The sequence below is a fragment of the Brachyistius frenatus genome, unplaced genomic scaffold, assembly GCF_029030835.1.
Source record: "Brachyistius frenatus isolate BFR_SWC_R1_liver_20210118 unplaced genomic scaffold, ASM2903083v1 Contig_95, whole genome shotgun sequence".
NCBI lineage: Eukaryota > Metazoa > Chordata > Actinopteri > Embiotocidae > Brachyistius > Brachyistius frenatus.
Genome location: NW_027210694.1, coordinates 793,998 through 816,853, shown reverse-complemented (window position 1 = coordinate 816,853; position 22,856 = coordinate 793,998). Strand labels below are relative to the sequence as shown.

The window sequence follows — 22,856 nt, the reverse complement described above, 5'->3', positions numbered from 1 at the left end:
GGGACTATATTTCTGCAAAACAAAAGCTTTTACTTTCAATACTTCGGGTTAATACTGTACTAATACTGGACTTTTACTTGTAATTGTATATTTTGACATTGTGGTAATGGTACTTTTACTTAAGTCCATATTTTAGTACTTCCTCCTATCGCTTGTCTGTTTGGACGCCTTCATGAAATGCCCTCCCCCCCCCCCCCGACCCCCCATCCCCTCCACCCCCAGTAGCAAGGTGATAAATGTATCGCCAGCTGCTCTCCGGTGGCATGAATTCATCCCGCATAAGACGCGGCATATGCTCGAGGATCAAATTTCCTGATCCTCGTAAAAGTTGTGTTGTTGTTGTTTTTTTTTTTAAATTGGAAGAGCATAAGTTCCCACTTTCACGCGACAATATAAACTGCTCACCTCAATAATTGTATCAGCGTATAAGAAGCTTACTGTAATTACAATATTGTGTTCTTAGGGGCAGCAGCCTAGAACATGAAAATACAAAAATCACTCATTTCTAAATTAAATGGAAACTCGTTCTCAAAGGGGAGCAACAGTGGAGGGGGACGGAGGGATTAACATGTAAGTCAGGCACATTTAATATTTACAGCGCAATCGCACAATTAATCTGACAATGTGTTCTGTGTTTAATACCTGGACTTGACGGACTGCTGCTCCGTCTTTATGGGCGGTGTGCACAGCGGGTGGGTGGCGGTCACCGAACTCGCGACCTAAATGCAACACATCACGCCGAGTTTGCACTTTAACCGGCAGCCACTTTTCATTTTTAAAGCGGTTTGATTGTTTGTTTTTTTTCTTCTACTCTGGTTTGTAGCGCTAAATGTAAACGTAAAAGCCCTGTACGTTGGTAGTTTATCTATCAAACTACACAGGAGAGAAAAAAATATATTTTTATCCTCCAAATTCTCTGACTGCGAAATACAAATACCGTAGAACTAAAAGTTGGTCAGTACCTCACATACAGAGCATTTTATAGACTAAACTATTAATCGATGAGGTTAAATATTTGAAACCATTTCTAAAAAGGAAGATATTAAAGTTGTACTTGAGAAAAAAACATCGTATACTTTAGAAAAACAGGCCTCTGTCGCAAGTGCGTACTCGTCTACTTTGGGGTAGTATAAATAAATAGATGATTCTTTTGTCATCTATAAATATTTCCAGATTTTATGTTTTGAAGGTGCTGAAAATGTTCTTCATCGTCTTTTAAAAGGTTGAACTCTGAATTCACTCAAAAGGCTCCAGGTCGTCCTGAGGGAAAAGTAAATAAGTACATTTACTCAAGTACTATACTTAAGCACAGGTTTGAGGTACTTGCAGTCCACCTGCGTTACTTTATACTTCTACTCCTCCACTTTTCAAGGGGAACTGCATTTATTCAACAGCTTTAGTTGTTATCGTGACAGGTTATGAAATAATAAGTTGTTGCAGCGCTTACTTGTGTAAAATACCAGCTCCGTCTCATGCAGCTACAGCAGTAACATGCTGCTGACAGGTGAATGCATCCGTTATAATAATCTAATGATATCATAAAACGGTAAATTCGGGCAGGAACCGTTGTTGTTGTTGTTGTTTTTTTTGCATGGTGTACTTTCACGTTTAACTGCTTCAGGTATATTTGTCTGTCACTCCCATGCTTTTAAACTTTTCCATACGTGCATTGCTTTGACTTGTACCAGAGTACTTCACGGTGCAGTATACTGCAGTAAAAAAAAGAAAGAAAAAAAGACAAGCAGTACAGTACTTCCTCCAAACCACCGCCGAGGAGAAAACTGAAGACTGGCGCGTCTCTGAAGGGTTAAACGGGAGGAGGCGCGGCGGCAGCGGTCAAGCTCGTCTGGGTGGAGTGAAGTTTAGACATGTACTACAGCAAATTAGCCAGGAGGAGAGACCCGTGGCAGCGTGAAAAACAAAAACAAAACAAAAAAAACACACCGCGAGAAGACAGAAAAAGGAAAACGGAGGTGAAAAAGCGTGAGCGAAAGACGCCTGGTCGCCGCCGCGATGAGTGACGTCAGCGAAGAGTCGCTGCTGGATTATTTCTACTCGGCCGGAGGCGATTCGGGCAAAGTGAAAAATGCCGATATGCTGAAGACATTTAAACCCTTTATTGGCCACAGGGACTTGCAGTTGCGCGGTAAGCATCGTGGATTTTCTGCTCCGTGAAAATAATCAGGCCGAAAAACGGGAGAGGTTGTGGGGTGGGGATGGAGGGGAGGGAAGGTGGGGGGGGGGGAGGGGGGTGATAAAACGTGATGCGCTATCTGTGTTTGAGGGATGGAAAAATAACAACTGACCCTCGTGTTTTGCACGACAATCCTCATCTTGGATCTCTTTCTTTCTTTCTCACGTCCCTTCCTTGTTTCCAGCAGACATCTGGTTTGCATAAAAAAAAAAAAAAAAAAAAAAAAAAAAAAAGCCCTCTAAATAGTTGCAGCAGGAATTGTGTCATTTCCTCCCTCAGGCCAGTTGGGAACTAAAACAGAGGACCCCCCAAACCAATCCTCCACTCCTACATGTCATCATGCAGTGTCACATGAAGCCCCCCACCCCCAGACAGATTGCTTGTGCCCCCCCCCCCCCCCACCAGCTTTAAAGAGCAATAATTATGACTTGGCTTCTCTGCACCGTTTTGAGGCCAGGATCACTTTCCCTGCAGCTCTTTCTTCTTCTTCTCCACCCACCAACTCTACACATTGCTTATGCAATCCCAAAAACTACTGCTAACACCACAACTCTCCTCATAGTTGATTAATATTTTTTAGGAGTATAACATTGTGTAACTGTTCTTTTTTTTGGCGGGTTAGACCTTTGAAAGTGTTTCAGGAAGTCTACGACGATGACGCATCGAGCTGTGGGAGGTGTTTTGAGTGGAAGGGCAGAACGTCATTGTCCAAGACTGAGGAAGGCGTTGTCAGGTTAGAAGTACAACCAGGTGGCTTTCCTTTGACATTGGTTGTGGTTGTGTCACCGTGAATTCGCCTCCTCCGGGGTCAGACTGTCAACACCGAGTTCTGCTGGGACGTTTTGAGGCATCTGAGGGGGAAAAAAAACAACATTTGCATATTTGGCAGTTTGCAAATCACCTGAACTGTACATTGCTTCATGTTGATGGATCTGCTGACTGTGACATCATCTCAAAAAGTAAAACAGTAAATTCAACAGTCTGTTAACCTGTAATTACCAAAGTCACTGCTGTGCAGGAACGCTTACGTCGTCCCACTTTAAAACATGAAACACGATTTAATAAACACACCGTTGTCCAGAACATGTGTTGTTACTGAATACAGAGCAACAACAGGTCTGATGGTTTCTGATGCAGATCACATGCAGGTATTGCAAACGTGTCGGTGTGCAGGGAGCTCTGAACTGAATGTTAAATGGGTGATGACATAAGTTAATTTAATAAATCATTTAAATATGGAGACCGGCAGCAATACAAGAAGACACAGCAGCGTCTGGTCATACCAGAGCAGAGTGTATTAGCTTAGCAGTAGAGCATTTTTATGTTTAATAATTAAAATGATCTATTTGAAACAGGAATTTTGTACAATAATATTGCAGCGTTCGTTTTGAATGTAGGTTCGGTGGACCTAATAAACTGGCAGCTGAGAGTAAAAAGCATGCAAAAGGTAAACAATCCACAAATGACTAATAAAAGAATATGTTTCGGCTGTTTAGTTGCCATTTTATTTGCCCCGAAAAACAACTAATGTGCTGGTGGCGACGTGCGTTATCTCTCCGCTACCTTTGGCAGCGCCCGACATGATGCAAACATCCTCCAGTGATTATCCAAAGTGACCTTGGGCCGCCGCGCCGTCCAGCTGCCACGTCAGGCACCGCAGTCGCTGACAGAGGTTTTAGAGACACATCGGCCATCTGACGCGACGGTCCAATTACAGAAGTGCTTCCCGCACGTTTAAAAAAGTCTCTCGTGGCGTGCGGTCGCGGCTTTTCACGTTGTAATTGCGATGATAGTCTTTTAATCATAATTAAGTCCACATGTGGAGCGCTAATGGGGGCGCGTTTTCCATCAGGGTGGGAAAAAAAAACACCAACAAAAACTGGGTCATGGTGGGCAGCGTAGAGTTGTGTGTGTGTGTGTGTGTGTGTGTGTGTGTGTGTGTGTGTGTGTGTGTGTTTGGAGAAAGGGGGGGGGTTGGGGATGTACATGTGTGTGCTTGTTTGGGGAAACCTCTGGCTAATACATAACTAGCGCCAAGTGAGGAATTCTTTTGTTTGCGACAGATGTAAGCGGCCGCTTCCTTTAGATTTCCTGTTGTTGCCCAGCGTGAACTTTTCTCACTACAAATGTTCTTTCCGTCCACATCAGGAAATAGGAAACGCTTCGATTGTCCTGAGCTGCCCCCTGCAACCTATAGGCATTATTGGAATACCTTCGCCCGGAAAACGTTGTTCCTGCGTGGGGTTGGGGGGGGGGGGGGGGGGTGTTTTTTTTTTTTTTTTTTTTTTTTTTTTTTTTTTTTTTTTTTTTTTTTTTTTTTTTTTTTTTTTTTTTTTTTTTTTTTTTTTTTTTTTTTTTTTTTTTTTTTTTTTTTTTTTTTTTTTTTTTTTTTTTTTTTTTTTTTTTTTTTTTTTTTTTTTTTTTTTTTTTTTTTTTTTTTTTTTTTTTTTTTTTTTTTTTTTTTTTTTTTTTTTTTTTTTTTTTTTTTTTTTTTTTTTTTTTTTTTTTTTTTTTTTTTTTTTTTTTTTTTTTTTTTTTTTTTTTTTTTTTTTTTTTTTTTTTTTTTTTTTTTTTTTTTTTTTTTTTTTTTTTTTTTTTTTTTTTTTTTTTTTTTTTTTTTTTTTTTTTTTTTTTTTTTTTTTTTTTTTTTTTGCTCGATAAACAGAGTCGGCCTCTTAATCACCACATTCTTCTGCACGTGTCTGAATATCTGCTGACTGGTGCAAACAAAAAGGCCGATGTCTTCATCCGACGAGCTCCGTCAGCTGTCGTTTTCTTTGCTTCCCACTGGAAACGTTCGCTGTCGGTCTCCCATAAAGGGACTCAGGTTTTTTTTTTTTTTTTCCTTTGGAGTTGCACCAAGATGTGTTTGGAAATGAGATCCAGCTGGAGGGGGGGGGGGAGTTCTTCCTTTCTTTAGATTGAAGACGGTGAAACAACATTTACTGCTGCAGACATCTGTACTGCTTCCTTCAACAGCTCAATCGTCATATGAACAGACACACCTCAGCTGCGTCTGAATCCGAAGTTACTGCTTTTACTTTCGCTGTTTAGAAAAAAAGAAGTTTATTATCTATCACGCAAAGCATCTATAAATACAATATTAGAGTCTGACCGATTGATTTTATTGGGCTGGGGGGGGGGGGGGATATTGGCAAATCGCATGTCGTCCGATATAAAAAAAACTTTTAGTTGTAAAGTTCCTTTGCAAGAACTTTAGTTGGGAAAGTGCCCTGAGATTATTTATGTTGTGATTGGGATAAATAAAACTGAATGGAATTTCTGTCGATATATAGATATCAGGATTTTTTTTTTTTTTTAATTCATAATATCGGCATCAATCCAAAAAAAAACAACAATCCAGCATCCGTTACTCTCATTCTTCTTTTAGTTACGGGCCATTCCTGCCGTCTACATAAGTTATTTCCTTCCATTCTTACTCGACTGTATTGCTACCAATTATGTGTCACTGAATGTCAAATATTTTCTACCGCAGCTAAACACAGAGAGGAATTCAAGCTCATCATCGACCGGATCGCCGTGGTGAAGTCCGAGAATGTGAGTAAACTCTTCAAATAGTTTTATCTTTTGTGGGAAAAAAAAAGAAGCTGCGCTCCCAGACTTGGGTTTCTGGGTCATACTTCTACTCTGAGGCATAAACAGGGAAAATGTGTCACGACTGGGAAACGCTCGGGAATAAATGTTGTGACTGAACAAGGATTCGTCAAATCTGTTGACTTTGGTTTTTTTAACAGAACTGTTTGTTCTGCTGGTGTATTTAGAGATTAGATTGAAGTAAAAAAAAAAAAAAAAAAAAAAAAAAAAAAGAGTTTTTAAAGGAATAGTTCAACATTTTTTGAAGTTTTTTTTTGCTGTTTTGACCCGAGTTGTAAAAAAAATGACTACCAGTCTCGTGAACTTAAAAGCTTATCAAATAACACAATGCAACAAAAACTTGTTTAAATGTGCAAAAACTGGAATTAGAAGTTTGGGGTTTAGTTTGTTGTGTTGTGAGAAGTTCTTGGTCGGGTGCAGTGACAGCTCGTAACTCCCCGTAAAAGCGGCGGAATATATGCAACAATGATTTTTTTTATTTTTTATCAATTAACCTGCAGATAACCATCTAAATTAATCGTTTGGGTCGATGAAATATATATATATATATAAAAAAAATACCCTTCAGAAGTTCACAGAACTTCATCCTCAGATGACTTCCCTCTCTGACCAGCCGACCAACATCCAAAGATATTCCACGTATACTGAGATGCAGCAGCTCAGGACAGCTAATCAATACGTTGAATGATCATTTCTGCTGCAGTGCGGAGAAGATAACTTATCCTTTGATGTTGTCCATAAATAAATGAGTTCTTGCGCAGCAGAATTAGTAAAGAATTATAGATCAGTGCGATTCACGCACGAGTTACTGCGACGACCTATATCTCATCCGGGAAATCCCAAATTCAGACAGGCCTGTTGCTAATAATGAGGTACGTTTGTGCTCGTCTGAATGTCCGTCGCAGGGCGAGAAGTATCTTATCCTAAAGAAGAAATACAGACACCTGCTGCACGAGCGAGGCGCCAAACATCACGGGACGGACGGGGGCGGACGGAGACACCCGACCGGCGCCGCGGAGTGGGAGGTGACGGACGCCGCGACGGCTCCGCCCCACCAGGGGGAGGAGGCGGATGAGATGATGTCATGTGATGAGGTGAATTTAAATTTCATTTGTAAAAAACGCAAATGAAAACGGCATGAGGAACTGTTAACTTACCGGATCGGCCGCATTCACTCTTATGTGAGCGACGCATTTATTTCTAAACAAGATCCTCTTTGTTGGTGCCTTCTCCCTCCCCTCCCATGCGTCAGCCTTTACCGAATGAAATGTTTGCATAGAGAGCCACTGTGGCGGAGACATAAAAAAAGCCAGTCGGTTTTGGCAAATCTAAGCGAGCCACTGTGTGAAGAAAGAGAAGGTCAAAGGGCCTATGTCTTTACATAAAGGGCAGAGCTGTTTGGACCCAATGCACAAAAGCACTTTACAGTCGTGAAAATAAATACAGTGTGCTGGTTTAGTGCACGCTAATCCTCTGGAATTACATTTACATATTGCTCATGCAGTAAACTTGAGGATTTAAATGTAGATGTGGGAGATTTCATGCTCGTTGCGCAGCCGGATGAGCGTCCCCACACGTGATTTGCTCAAACTGGCACCAAAGCAAACGCGATCCGTCCACACCCAGATTGCGAAGGGACGGGAAGGCGAAAGCAAAGTGCTCGATGTCGGCTTGACAGCAGCTGACCTGTTTGGTCGGTCAGATCACAGAAAGCTTGACTTTATCACACGTTATGTCTGTGCTCCTGTAGGACCAGCAGACGGGAGGAGTCCCCGTGCAGCACGCTCCGCCTCCTCCTCCTCCTGGCGTCCAAACCCAGGAACCATCGGCGCAAAGGGACGGGGAGGACGAGCTGGACAGAGATTCGGGGTCAAAGGTGACAATTTGGCTGATTAAGACCGGATATAAAAGCGGACGTAGCTTCCAGGTCGGAAAAATTAGGCCGATGCGGAAGTTCCTTAAGCTGCAATACCACCGAGTGCCACTAGAGGTTGGTTCCAAAAAGCGTCCGGCTCCATAGACTCCCATTTAACTTCTCTCAAGAAAAACAAAGTCAATACATTTTTACCACAAGTTATTTTGGTTTTGTGAGCTAAAGTCACTCTTTCTTGTTAGTTTTCTGGTGGTCCATCTGAAAATAATCCCGATATTAATGAGAAAATAAGCCTTAAAAAAAAAGCAGTGTTTTGGGGGGCGTGTCTGTTTGATTGACAGGCCTGTGGTGCAGTCAGATTTAGATAGATAGATATACTTTATTGATCCTGCAAGGGGAAATATGTTCGCTACAGCAGCATGGAAATATACAGGGTAAACGCAATAAAAATGACAATAAAAATAGAGGTAGTAAAAATATTAGTGGGCGGGGGCGTAGTATCATTGGTGCCGCTCTGCTTTCTAGGGTTCGATATGCTGTTGAAGTTCATTGCAGAAACAATTAGTCCCATTAATCGGTGAGTTGACCGAGAGAAAATTCAAACTCAACGATCTATACAAATCGTTTCAGTCAGTTTCTCTGCAAAAGGGCATATTTTTGTTGTATCTTACTCTCCTCTGATAGAGGATAAGAAAAGTAATTTTTTTTTTTAGGGGATTTTAGACAACAACAACAACAAAAATTCAATACATCACCTGGGTTTCTTGGAAGTTTTATGTGTTTTTGTTTTTTTTTCTTCAACATTGACATTTTTACACAGAAAATATGTTGTTGTTTTTTTTTATAAAGAAAATAACTGGCAGCTGCAGCTTTTATTCCGTTTAACTTGACAGTAGCCAGATATTGATCTGTACTTTATATCTTGTCTCTAAAAATCCTTTATCAGGACAGTTTGGATATGGAAACAGCAGGGGGGGTCCGTCAGATGGGAAGGTGGGCCGGCCGTGTTGCTTTAACTCAATTTTCATCGATGCGGTCCTCCTGTTTAGATGAAGGCGCCCTATAAATATTTGTGACATAAATTAATATCAAGCTGTGTTTGTGACTTAAATCAAAGATAAGTCTTTGAAGGAGGATTGTCTACAATCATTTAGCCTTTTTTTTTTTTTTTTTTTTTTAGGTCATACTTAAGACCAGCGATTACCAGCCTGCAGTTGCTTGGCAAAACCTTTGTGATCGCGTTTTAGCCAAGTAATAATTACATATCACATATATCACATTACACATATCAGAGAGTGGCACCTTTCTGATTACAACCTCGTATGTTTCTTTTAAAGTTGAAATAATTAATGTCCTCTCATCCTGAATAAGTTTAAAATAGCAATAATTTTCCACATTTAATTACACTACTGTACTCATTTAGAGGATGGAGATAACTTGGTGGGGACTCCCACAGTTCAGTGCCTTCACTCCTGTAGTTCCTCCTTTCACCCACGAGGTGGTGCTAAGTAAGCTACCTGAATTTGTAACCCTCAGTGGCTTCAAACTGAGTGAGAGGAGGACCAGTTGGGGGGAGGATCTGCATTTAAACGAAGCCGCCCGTTATTATGTTAAACAGCAACATGTTGGAGCTCATTAGAAAGATAATAATCATTTGTGTCCATAAAGAGACAGAGATTCATACCGGACAAAGATACGAGGGAGACCTCGAGGGCCTGCTGAAGATTGTATAATATAGCACGTCTTGAGGCAGTCAGCTGTGCTGCTAGTTTCCCAAAGCTTGATAGAAAAATCACCATTATAATATGAATATTCTTTGAGCTGTGTGAACACAAATGCGTCCCGGGCTTATTGAAGGGCCACCTACTCATCTGACGTCCTCTGAATAAATAGAAAATGCAGCTCTCTGTACCACGTTCCTGTGTTTGCATCTTACACGATGCTTCCACACGTTACAGCCGCGTTTATAGTCGCCACGACTACGAAGGTTGCGTAACTTGTATTTAAAGAAGTTGCAACTTGACCACCGAGCGGCAGCCAACAGTGACATCACCTGTTGGTTTGTGAGCTGCCGTTGTGAAGCCTGGAGTTGGTATTTCGGAAACCTGACTGCAACACAGGCCTGTCAATCAAACAGGCAGCCCCCCCCCCCCCCAAACATATCACATGTTGACGCCTAATATCTAATTAATGACGGGTTTATTTTCAGACAGACCGCCAGAAAACTAATAAGAAGGAGTGACCTTAGGGAATGACATCAAATTGGCTTGTGGAAAGAGCTTTTTTCACTTTGTATTCCATGAGAGAAGTTGAATGGTGGTTTATGGAGCCGACCCCTGGGGGCAGTCGGTGGTATTGCAGGCACTTCCAGATTTACCACTTTTTTTTTAGACCCAGAATCTATGTCCACTTTTATACTCAATCTATATTTACCAGAAAGCACAGTTCAAGTCATCATTTTAAACCAAAGAACTCTCTTTTCCCAACCAAGTGTTTTTTTGTGCGTGAACCTAACCAGAGGCGCGAACTTAGCAGACATCACTGACGGAACAAACACGAGGAGAATCGCTTTAAAATGATCAACTGACACTCTTGAAATCAGTTTTGGTTGTTAAAAGCAAAAACTGCGACGAGACATTTTTCAGCCTTTTTCAAGACAAATATCACAACAAAAGAAAAACAACTACAATTACAATCCATGGAAAAATTCTTCAGTTTTTCCCCTTTCATGCCAAAACAACATTATTTAGTTTTCTCTGCTTATTATTGGTCTCCACTAGAAAAAAAAAAAAAAAAAGAAAAAGAAATGGACATGCGCCAGAGTGGAAAAGGCTGGATAAATACAATCCCTCCACTTTTCATGTTCAACACGCTGACGTGTGGCAGTTTGTTCAAGTGACATGAAAGAGCCGAGTGTTTTAACATCATGTCTCCGTGTGATCTGCGAACAATTTGCAATCAAGTCCTCCTCAAAAAGAGTCCAGGAGGAGGAAAAAGAAAAAAAATAAACTCTCCTCTCGCACATAAATCAGCCGAAATGACACTTTCCTCGACCGCCGTTTTCAATATTTTTGGAGTCTTTTTTTTTTCCTTTTTCTTCTTTTGACCCGGTTTTAGACGGCAGCGGTGACGAAAGCTCGGCCGCAGGCGTGGTTTTTTGTTTTGTTTTGGGAGTTAATTGTTAATTGGATTGTTATTCATTCCCTCCCGCGTGTGAAAGCGTCACCTCTCGCCTCGCCGACTCGTCACCTCTGTATCTGTCTGACGCCCTTTGGTCTCGTCGGGCCGGCAAACGTCGCGGCGGTGTGTGTGTGTGTGTGTGCGTGTGATGTCGGGTGACGCCGTGCGAGGCTTTATGACCCCGGTACAGCAACAGTTGACGCGTCTTACAGTTCAGCTTTTCTGCGTTTCAGTCCGAGTCGGAGCAGGACGAGGAGGGAACGGGCAGCATGGGCTCCGCCACTGTCGCTGTAAGTACGTTTTCGGGTTGTTGTTTTTTTTTTTTTTTATTACCGAGATGGTAAAAATGTTCAAAGAGTCTCCAAAGTATCTCTGTGACCTTTCGCCATTACGAGTTTGGTGTTGCCGGTCCACGTCCTCTCTCTCTCTCTCTCTCTCTCTCTCTCTCTCTGCCCTGTGGTGACAAGTCCTCATTAAACAAATAAAGACAAGCGAAAGTACAAACGGTTGAACTTGGTGCCGAGTCATCATGGGAGTCACCCACAATGTGTCAGTTGGCTGCGACTCGGTCGCTTCTAGGAAATGGATTAGAGGGTTTGTAGCCTCAGCACTATCAAAAGCACCCACAACAGGATATGTGTGTGTGTGTGTGTGTGTGTGTGTGTGTGTGTGTGTGTGTGTGTGTGTGCGTGTGCGCTAGCTGGATCCTATAGAGAAAGAGTGGATCTACTCCGCTGCCGGCGCTCGAGTCCCTGACCTCTCTCAGCTGCTCCAACAGGACCCGTCGCTGGCGAACAAGAAGGTAGCGCCCGACTCTTAGAAGGACAATTCCACTTTATTATAAATTAATTCTCGTTTGCATAAGTTTATTATTTTTATTTTTTTTGTGGGGGGGAGAGGGGGCATCTGTTAGTAAATAACCCAATCTGGGGAATGTGGTGATATTACTGCCACCAAGTTTGATGGGGGGCAAGAAACACAAAAAAGCCAGACAATCAGAAGGTTTTAGTCCCCAGAGAGTTATTTAGAGGGGAACAACAACAAAAGAAAGTAGTCTAAAGGTTAACTTGTTACGCAAAACTGTTGTTATAAACAAGGAGAGTCTCAAAGGAGAGGGTCATGTGATGAACAAAAATCAAAACGAGGCCTTGCCAGCTTGCCAACTTGTACACATTGTACCAGATATCAAATTAACAGATTAAACATACTAAAATTAAACATACATTAAACACTCTCTCAGATTTATCAAACTACCATAAATAGTCTGTATTATGTCATGTGTTTTATGTATATTTACAGTACGCTGTGTCGTATTATGTTTTTTTTTGGTGTTTTTTTTTAAACTACGTTCACTGTTGCCGCGGCAACAGAGGTTGCTTAACTTTTTTTCTGCTCAGGTCATCACTTTTGACCCAAACCTCATCATCTTTCCCTAAAACTAACCGAGTAAACCACCACTTAGCCTAAAAACTAACCAGAGGCGCTAAATTCAGGGAACGCTCCCGTCAATCAAACTTTAGTGGTCGCAGGGACGGAAAAGTTCTTCAAACTTAATATATAAAAACAAAACTTCATTCTCAGTAATTAATTCCTCCTTTTATACAACATCTGAAAGTTTGACGTACAAGGCTTTCTTGATGTTTGTTCATAACGGGGTCCTAATACAGGAGTACAAACCAGAGCTGCAAAATTAGGAGCCAAGTTGGAATAAAGTGGAATTTTCCTGACATGCAACACAAATACCAAATAAAATAGTGTTTAATCTAAAATTTTAAACACTTAAATTGGCCGGAATCATTTCTAATGATAAGATTTTACTAACAGATGCTTTTTTTTTTTTTATGTCATTTTTTTGCTGCGTGGTCGAACCAGGACTTCACCTCAGTGAGTATTTCATCCTTCTTTACACTAAATGTAACGTGTTGAACTGTTTTGTTGTTTTATAAACTCTCAGCTGGACATTGTTCATGATTTTTTTTCTGACCTGAAGCTTTTCACTTTCTCATTTTGTGCCCCACGCCGGCTCCTGACTGTGACCGTGACCGCGCTGCTCAGGGGGTAAGTTTCACCCGTTAATAACACCGAGCGGGCGGAAATTAGAAATTCATTTCCAACTTTTCTTTTCTCCTCGACAGGCCTGCCATTTAAAAAAAAAAAAACGTTTTTTTTTTTTTTTTTTGCTTGTGTAACTTTCACGAGCTTCATCCTGCCGTGATATTTTCTCTCCCCTGTAACAGTGCTCTGAGAAGCCCGATGTTAAAACATCCAGATCGCGCATTTCAAAGGTCCACTATCAAAAGGATTATGAAAGATAGCTTTTTAGCTCCTGTGCCCCCCTGACAACCCAAATCCTTTTATTTGTCTCCCTGTGCGCTTAAGAGATTTGAGCTCATGTTTGTTGTCCCTCCCCTGTGTCACAGTTTCTCACACCGTCCTGCGGCCGCGGCGGACCACCTTCTAAGAGCGGCCCTAAGCCTCTGCCATCTCCACCCGGACAAGATAGCCGGGCCGCCCATTGAAGTGCAGGGAGACGGGGGGGGAAACGGGTGCGGGGATTAAGGAGAGTCTTAATGCCCCACAAAGACTTCACCCACTTAAAGATAATCTGAAAGTAATAGAGCAGGCTGGGATTAATTGTAGAACAATGCAGGTTGTGTCCATGGGAAGGTGCTAAATCCCCCTCAGGCCTCTTTGATGTTCGGCCCTTCAGCCTTTTTACCCTTTTTTTTCCCTCTCTGCAAGAGGAGGATGCCTTTCCAGAGATAACGTACCGAGATACCGAGAATAAAAAAAAAAAAAAAAAAAAAAAAGCAGGAGCTGTTATATCTGATCTGTATCCGTCAGCGCTCGACTTTCTCTCCACGGAAGTTTGAGGCGAAGCACACGGCAGCCTCTAAAAAAAAAAAGAAAAAGAGAATCACATGTTTGACCGGGACTGAAGGGATTACTCCTCATCCTGGGACGACTTAAGTGTTTCCTGTTCTGGCCAAATGTTTGCGAGGATCAGGTGGATTTATAGATATGCTCTTCAAACAGCGGCTCGAAGGCCCAACACAGGTCATCACACCTGAACCCGCCACCTCTCGCTCCCAAAAGTCTCACGCCCGTTTTTTTTTTCTTCCTTCCCCTCTGTGACGTGGGCCTCCGCTCCTGCTGTGACGGACTTCCTCCGCCACGCAGTTTGTAAGTACATCATTAGCCCATCGCATCACTCGTCTCCTCCGGCCTCCCTCCGCATGCAGGGGAAGTGTCAGGCACACGGGGGGCCCTTTTTTTTTTTTTTTTTTTTTTTTTTTTGGTGTCCCACTGTCCACGTCAATCCTCTTTAGCCACCCCACTTCCACTCACCGGGGGAGCGCGTGGCGGCCGCACACGGTGATCGGACAGGTGGGAGGGGGAGGGGAGGGAGGGGGGGGGGGGGAGTCGGACGCAGCATCCTGTTCGGTCTCGTCCATCACTCCCGGCCGCCGGGACACCCGCCGAGCCGCCCGTCAAACGGCCCCGCGGCCAATCCGTCTTAGGATGCGACAGCGGACGGACAAAGGGAGGCGGAGACAACTCCGGCCAGACGGGCATCTATCACAATCTGTCCCGCCGACGGGCGACAACAAGAGAGATGTAGCTACACGTCGCTTCCTCATTCCCTTCAGTGGACAGGAGACTTTTTTTTTTTTTTTTTTTTTGCTGTTTTCGGGGCCGTTGGAACAGATTGTCGCGCCGGTTACGATTATCTTACGATTAGCATTCGTGAAACGTGTTAACGAAGCGAGATAGTTGCCGGTTGCTTCCTTGCGTTACCGTGACACTCGAGTCACGGCAGCGTCTGTTTCTGTCCAAAAATAAATAACCCGTCAAGGTATTTCCAGAAAAAACTCGTCCAAACATCTGGATGAAGAAATCTTTTGTTTGCTGCATGATGGAAAATATTTTTGACAGTATCGGCTATAAAAAAAAAAAAGGTGTGAAAATATATAAAAAAAATACCCAATAACATAAATTCAGACAAATAAATATACAAATAGACAAATTTCAGTTGCAACTTAGGAAACAGGTAATCAATTTGTCTTAAGTGTGCAAAAGACTGAATATTTTTCCGTCCAGATGGTCAGAAGAGTTTTTCCACAGTTGTAAAAGTACCTTTAGAACAGCTGTAAGTTTTGTTGAATGACCTCCTGAACTTTTCAAAGATTGCAAGGTTATTTACTTTTCTTAAAAAAACAAGACAACAGATGTTCAGTGGGGCCGAGCACTGAACTTTGGAACTCGTATGGCACCAATCAAACGGCCTCGGTGCTATCTAGTACTAACAAATGCCCTTTCATTCGGTACCAAATTTCTAAGCTTTGAAACTTTGGCGACTTAAATATTGTACTTTCTACTTCATTATATTTGTCTGAGAGTTTTAGTGACTCGTTATTTTCACATTACTGTTCTTTACACCCTTCCTGTCCAACTGAAAACCATCCAAAGTTGGGTGACTATGAATTTGAATGTTTCTGATAAAGAAAAGTTCAAGTTAAATGTTCCTTTATGGGCCGAGTACATTCTCCTACTTATTAATATATAAATAAAGTCTTTAACTCTTTATTGTCACGTCTAGCGATAACGTACATGCGAGGCGTTTAGGGAACATCCGTTAATTGAAGCTGCGTAAAACAGCCAGGAGTGACACTCTCCCCATCTAAACTACATGAAACCCAAATGTAATATATTTTTTTTCTTACAGTGGGATTTTATAAAATTGGTATTTAAATTAAAAAGTAGGACACCTGAACGTGTATCAAAGTCAAGGTGTCGGTCAAGAATCACGAATTGTTTAGCTGTGTGACTTATGTGTAATAGTAGTATATAAAAAGTGCCGTGTGCATGTAGTATACGATGATAAACTTTGTAAAAGCGACCGTTGTCATCATGTAATCAAACAGCCGAGATTTCAGAACTGATCGTTTGTGGGGTTAACAGCATTTTTCTGATTACATTGCTGGCAGTACTAAAAATCTGAGTAGTACCAAGGGAGGAAACTGTAAGAATCACTTTGGGTGTTTTGCTGCTTTTATCAGAAAGACAAAAGGAAAAATAGTAAATAATAGCGATTAGGCCCCTGAACGCGTCACGATGTCGCTGTTGGAAAACTCCACAACGAAGAAACGTGGCTTTTCATTTCGTCTGATCGGACACGGAAACCCCTTTTCCTCCAGCGTTCGGCTGACCGAAGTGAAGGCATCAACGATACCGCGGTTTAAGCGCGTGACTCCGAAATGGTTTGCCGTTTGATCGCGCCAGTTACGGGTCAGACGGCAGACGGGGGATGGATGTGGTTAACTCGGCCGACATCTGCTCCGCCGCCGCAGCCGCTTTCGCCCCCGTTGGATCGCCCGTAATTACGCAGCTTAAAGCGAGAAGGGAAAACAGAGGAGATCACAGGCGGATGTGGTCGGACTTGTGTGCTCAGTGCCGCGTCGTGTCGTTTTCTACGTCGTGTAAATGGAGGACGTGCGGGTGTATCTCTTAAAAGGACTCGTACGGCGAGGCGGCTCGTGTTTCCCTCCCTGACAGTAGTGCGCTGATGTCTGGGTGGGTCTCCCCTCTTTCGGGGTCACACTAACATCATCAATCTTACACTCCCCCCCCCCCGCCCGCCCGCCCCCACCCTCCTGCCCTCCCCTGGTGACAGGCGGCCGCCCCTTCCACCTCCCCCCCCCCACCCCCCAACTGTGGGCACAGTGCTGTGTTGTTTTGTAATTAGGCTCTGTTAGATGGCAGGAAACCATCTCTCCATCCCTCCTTCTTAACCATCCCTCCATCCATCCACTCCCTCCCCCCCGTCCGTGCACAGCTGGGCCTCCCCTGCCCCTCGGACAGCCAATAAGGACCCCCCCCCTCTCCCCCAATGCACATAGTATGAATAACGCCTCTCTCCTTGTTGCACGCAAGACGGCTCTGCACTGGGCCGCCAAACACGGCAACGAGGACATGGCCAGTCTGGTGGTGAACGCCGGCGCCGACGTCAACACCAAATCAGTGAGTGTATACATTTTGAAATGATTTTAAAAAAAAAAAAAAAAAAAAAAAAAGGGGGCAATCCACCAATTTAGGTTTCTATATTTGAACAATTAAAACAAGCACATTAGTCCCAGCTCCTCTCCGTCCCCGCTGATTTCAGAACTAACAGCGTCCTCCGTTATTGCAACATGAAAACCAAAACTTAACTGGATTAAATCTCCCTCATACCTAATCAAATGAAATGTAATAAAAACACGAACGTCGGACTGTCAGGTGTAAAAACGCCCCCGAAACTCTCAAGATAACTGATGACTCCTCCAGTCGGAGAGTCGGAATCTATCAGAATTGTTCTTACGGGCCGAATGCGATCTCCTTGGTGGATGAACTGAACGTTAAGTGTAAAAATCAGCGGAATTGCCCTTTAACATGCAGAGTCACCGATTCCTTCGCGTTGTTCTTCTCCTTTCTTGCAGCACGTGAGTACCTGAGCTTTTATCGGCCGGCGGCGGGTACAGTAAGTCGGATCAACATGGCCGCCGCCCCCCCTTCACCCCTTCCCCCTCCCTCTCCTCCTCCCCCCCCCCCTCCTCAGTGACGCAACGATCTTCGTGAAGATCCAGCTGTGCAAATGTACCGCAGCCGCGGGAGGACTCCGCTAATAAATCATGTCATGTCACGTTAATTGTTTCCCAAAACAGTGCGCCTATGTGCAGGCGCGCACGGGCCCTCCGACTATGCAATTTTCGGCGAATTACCGAGCAATTATGTTTTTATCATTATCTGGTGTTTCCATAACCTTCGCTAATTTGTGTGTTGTGTTTTTTTTTCTCCCCCCCCCCCCCCCCCCCCGTGCTGTTTTCGTTGGCTGTGTTCGGGGTCCTGGGAAACTCTAGGGGGTAAGCGCTAAAACCGTCCAGCACTCAGCCACACTCACTAACCCCTCAACAGTAAGTTTTTTTTTTTTAAACTCTTCAGGCCTTTATGTGTGTTTTGAATGGCGAGCAGCCTCAAAACGCACGTGCATTAATCCTCTTCTCTTTTTTTTTTATTTATTTTTTTTTTGGCCGTTGATGTTCACTCGTGTTTAACGTTTACTTTTCCTTCCGCAGGGATACACGCCGTTACACATCGCAGCGTTACACGGTCATCAGCATATTCTCGACCTGCTCGTCGGCACATACGGTAAAAAAAATTTTTTTTAAAAAGCCCTTTTTTTTATTTAACCACAACAAATACACTGTAAAGCCTAATTTAAAAACAAATTAAAAAAAAAATGTAAGAAAGATTATTAAAATGTTTTTTCTGTTCTTTAACTGATTGCTTGATTAAAATGAACTTCTTGCAGTGTTGACGTTGCCAGCGTTCATTTTTTTTTTCTACTTCTATGAAACCTGCCAATCAGTTTTAAGAGTGACAGCAGGTCGCGTTGTTTACCTTGAGATTATGGCTCGTTTCTTTAAAGCTCCCGGTGTAAGGTGTCAATCCTGCAGCTTATCTTGCTGCCTTCCCGTGACTCCCCTTCTGTTTTCGCAGATTTCATTTCTTTTTCTTTTAATCTTATTAGGCGCTAAAGAAAACTTACGGGACTACAGCGGCCATCTTGCCTGCCATTATCTGAACAACAAAGAACCAGAGGGACCGGAGGAAGACTGCGAGCTGCGTGAGTGCCTCGAATCTATGACGCTCAAAGTGTCTTATTAACGCAACGAACATTACAACTTAATATAATTGATCACTTTGTTGGTTTTCTGTTGCTCTTTTTGTATTTTGTACTATTCCTTCACTTTTGGGACGTTTCCTGAAACTCTTGCTGTATTTCATGTTAAGCGCCTTGTAATTCTGGATGTAACATGCACGCTGAAATTCACTTACTTAGTAACTAAAGGAAGTAAAAGTAAAGTAAAGACAGTACTTTCACTTCTAGTTTGGAAAATGAGTCGTGGGTGCACAATTTGCATGATGAGTTAGAGCTACTGTTTGAAATGTTCATTCAAATAAAGTCTTCAGTTCTCTGAATTAAGCACACGACCACAATTTAAGTTGAAATAAATTTGCATTGCAAATATATATATATATATAAAAAAACAAACATTTGTAGGATTTGTTAAACACTTTTTGACAAAGATTTGGAGTTCGATTGCATTTGATCAAATCTGCGTTTTGAATCTGAATACTTTCTTATTGCTTCTTGTCAAATAGTTTGTTTGATGGAGAAAGAAAAAACGTATTCGAAAATGTTTTACTTCACCCGCTGCAGCAGCAAAACAACGCTCCTTTTTCTTAAGATGTTAATATTTAAAAGTTGCAATATTTAAAAATGATATCGCATTCAGAGATACACCTTTTCAAATCCAAGTTATTTCAATCATTGATCATAAGCAGGTCACCGACAGAAACCGTGGCAATCAGCTACCCAATTTTCCTCCCTGCAAACTTGATGTGCTTGCAACGTAAAAGTTTACGTGCATCTTAACGAAATCAAAAAATGTTAACCAACTTGGAACCAAATCCAAAATTAAAACATCTGCTGGAAGCTCCTTTAAAAATAAATCTAGATAAGAAGAGTCACAGCAACCTTGTGTTTCGACGCCATGACTGACGTACACAGTTAGCTTAGCACAAAGAACAGTCTTTATGCTAAGCTACGCTAAGCTAACTTGGCTGTCGCTCAGTTTTTCGCTTCATCGAAACGCAACCGGAGAGAAAATACGACTGTTTTCCAAAACGCTTTTACGTCCGATTTTCATTTGCGGTTGAAAGTCGAATTTCCGACGCGGTTTATTCTTAATTCAATTACATGAACAGGAGCAGTCTCGCTACCTGAAATGTGAAAAACCATAAAAAAAATAAAAAAAACCACAATCTTAAGACGGCCGACGTTTTTCTCTCTCTCTCTCGTCGCTGAACTTTTTCGTTCCACCACCACCAGAGTTTCAGGTCACTCAGGCGCGAGAGCGGAACAGGAACAGGAAGTTGGTGTCGCTGTTCCACTCCAAGAAGAAGTGGGGGTCGGCGGAGGATCTCGCTCCCGTAGAGGAGGAGAGGACGGCGGCGCATCAGCTCGTCCTTCCCGCCTTCAGACCCAGAAAATTCTCCCGCTGACGAACGACGGACCCCGGGGACGATCTGTCCTTATTCACGCTCATGTATGTACCAAATATTAATAAGTGGATATTTATTATGCGCACACACACACACACACACACACACACACACACACACACACACACACACACACACACACACACACACACACACACACCACTCATACCTTCGTTTGCCGCCTAAACAGCTCAAACAAGCAGGGAAACACGGACGCGTTAACTCTTAATAAGAATGTTACAAATGATGCTTTTTCCCCCTCATACGTGTGTTATTGTTATTATTATTATTATTATTATTATTTATGCTTATCGCTTCGCTTTAGTATTTCTTAAAGCCTTTAAAATATTAACGAATGTCGCGAAATGTCACCGATGGAGCCTGAAAACTTTACACGACTCGATAAGCTCGACTTTCTTTGTGTTAATTCTGACGAGAAGTTTTCAACGACTTGTCTTTTTTTTTTTGGTTGTCGTTTCTTCACGACGCAGTTTGTCCGTTTGGAATTTGCCGGGTATGATGAATCGTAATATAAATGCAGATTTCAAATTATAATATATTTTTTTTTTTTTTTGCAGTTTGAGGATGAGAAAAATCCTGATGTTACTTTGTTTTGTCCAAAACAAACCTTAAGGTTTGGTGTAAAAGTTGGTGCTTGTCAGCTGATTGTACTCGATTCGTTCACCCGCTGTGTATCAAAAGTGCCCGTTATATTTAGCTGAAGAGAAACGTTGCGCTGTTAAAAGTCTTTGATATTTGCTCATTTTTGTTTATAATTCAGTGCCATGTGTTTGTTACAGTTTTATGTTGTTGTTTTTTGAAATTTTGTTAAGCTAACTGCTTAATCTAGAGAACCAGCCTCCATTTCATTAAATTGCACAATATTTATACGATGAAGATATTTTGGAATTAAACCGCCTTTTATATCAAAGTGTATCCTCGTATTTTCTGACTCCCAACGCAGTAATAAACAGTCGTGCGTCTACTTCCAACTCGACGGAGTGACTCACGCCGCAGCGATAATGCTTTCTTCTTCTTCTTCTTCTTCGATCTTCCTTTAACTACCTGACTTTGTGGGCTACAGATGGAGTAAATATGGGCCCTGCTAACTCTCCATACGGCTTTAGACCCCTAATTCCTGATTAGCTGAAAAGGGGCAGCACTCTGCTTTTGTTTTTTTTTTGGAGTTCTTGGATATCAGGACGACACAGAGAGGGGGAACAGAGGCAAGTGTTTTTGTGCTTCATTTTTGAAGCGGGGATGTTGTGAGGAAGGGACGGGGATGGTGGGGGGGGGGGGCAGTGGGGATAAGAGGGAGTTTCTGTAATAGATACTTATCTTACTGCCCTCAAGCCCCTCAAACAAAGTCCCCCCTCTAAAGAGATTATAACCCGGGGAGGGCACATTAACTCTAATCCCATGCTTTGAGGCCTTGCACACCCCCCCCCCCCCATACCTCCCCACAACCCCACTTATTTCAACCCCTTCTGTTGTTGGGGAGTGGGGGGGGGGGTACCTTGTATCTAGTGCATGTATGGGTAAGGCCTGTGGCTACACATGAGTGTGTGTGTGTGTGTGTGTCAGGAGGAGGATGAGGGGGGTGGGGGGTGGGGGGGGGAGTGACTGTTTCAATAGCACGCTGACTCTAATGAAAAGCATTGAGGGGTGCATACTGCTGTGTAACTGATTCTTCTCTCTGAAGAGATTAGGCGCTACATTGTTGGTTCGGTTGCTCATTTCCATGAGAGCACAGCCTCCCACCGGCGGCCGCTCGGCTTTGTTATTTTGAGTTGGAAAACACAAGAGCCCAATGTCCCGGGCTTCCTTGTCACCATTGTTTCACAAATAGGCCAAAATGTAGATGTCACGTCACAGATGCCCAATAACCTCATTAGCTGCTCTCTGTGAGGCTTTAGAGGCCAAAATAATGGACGCACGAACTTCACTTTGTTCCAACTGTAAGGAGGCTCCCGCGTAGAATCCAGCGAGCGCTTAACTCGCAAAAACATTTTCTTTCGCTGTAAATAAAAGGAGCAAAAAGGCATTTTTATCACACGAGAGAAACGTCAGGTGACCTCTCTGTTGCTGTTTATGATGATAAGCAATAATTCAAGTCGGAAATCTTGTTGGCAAAAACGACATTATTGCCTTTTTTTTTTAACTCCGCATATGTGCAGGAAAAGTTGCAGCTGAGGATGACGAGACGGGAAGAAGCCAGCTCAGTACTTTCAAAAAAGAAAGCTCAAGACATATCTCTTTACTTTAGCCTTTAATTAGCTACGTCTAAAAGCTCTCTTACACTTTCCTGCACGACGGCGAATTTAAAATGCATTTTGATGTATTCTGTATTTTATCTCTATTCTGTTTTATTAACATCTTGTCTTTAATTTGGTCTTTTCTTATGCATTTTATTTATATATTTTTTCTATTTTTATGTTCCTTTACATCCGTTATGTGAAACACTGCACTTCATTTTCTTGCTGTAAAACACTTTGAGCTGCATGTCTTGTATGAGGGCTGCTATACAAATAGTTTACTAGTATCATTATTAAATAGGCAACACTTAACTTTCAGTGCCCCTAACAATCACACCAGTTAATAAACCTTTAATGAATGGTTTGAAACACGCTGTCATGTAGTCGTAAGCAGTTATTAGTACTTATTAATGTCTTCGTCAACTACTACCGATTCTGGATTTATGGTCCGATACTGAAATTAAGAAAGTTAAAAAGTTCCATTTTTGATGAGTGTTAACCGAAATATTTTTTTTTTTTTTTTTTTTTTTAACACTTGTGACAAAGTAAAAAAACAAAAAAACAAATAGCAAACTTTTTTTGTCCAAAATTACATCAGTGCACCAAAACATCACTGGGGATGTGATATTTATAA

General features: G+C 42.3%; 2 protein-coding genes across 3 annotated transcripts in view; one reads left to right on the top strand and one right to left on the bottom strand.

Annotated features, from left to right (window-relative positions):
• Window positions 1-1,789: 1,789 nt before the first annotated feature.
• Window positions 1,790-20,898, top strand: LOC138628108 (ankyrin repeat domain-containing protein SOWAHD). 2 transcript variants are annotated; one of them, XM_069710935.1, is made up of 10 exons: window positions 1,792-2,146; window positions 5,691-5,752; window positions 6,715-6,903; window positions 7,560-7,685; window positions 11,096-11,152; window positions 11,563-11,677; window positions 16,792-16,889; window positions 17,975-18,047; window positions 18,430-18,525; window positions 19,795-20,898. In XM_069710935.1, exons 1-10 carry the CDS (start codon window positions 2,014-2,016, stop codon window positions 19,965-19,967), a joined length of 1,122 nt encoding a protein of 373 aa, XP_069567036.1. In that variant the 5' UTR covers window positions 1,792-2,013; the 3' UTR covers window positions 19,968-20,898. The 2 variants fall into 2 exon arrangements, with proteins under 2 accessions (XP_069567038.1, XP_069567036.1); XM_069710937.1 differs by lacking the exon at window positions 7,560-7,685 and having other exon boundaries at window positions 1,790-2,146.
• LOC138628081 (teashirt homolog 2) overlaps window positions 4,753-22,856 on the bottom strand; it is a 253,786-nt gene continuing 235,682 nt past the window's right edge. Inside the window, exon 3 of the transcript XR_011311442.1 lies at window positions 4,753-4,847. The gene's annotated coding sequence lies outside the window, so the exon portion shown is untranslated. The remainder of the gene's footprint in view (window positions 4,848-22,856) is intronic.

Excerpts from the sequence above, each read along its gene's own strand:
- LOC138628108 (XM_069710935.1), top strand. The coding sequence starts at position 2,014 with ATGAGTGACGTCAGCGAAGAGTCGCTGCTGGATTATTTCTACTCGGCC. Across the intron at positions 2,147-5,690 it reads CAGGGACTTGCAGTTGCGCG|CTAAACACAGAGAGGAATTC; the intron begins GTAAGCATCGTG and ends TTTCTACCGCAG. Across the intron at positions 11,678-16,791 it reads CAAGAAGGTAGCGCCCGACT|GCAAGACGGCTCTGCACTGG; the intron begins CTTAGAAGGACA and ends TCCTTGTTGCAC.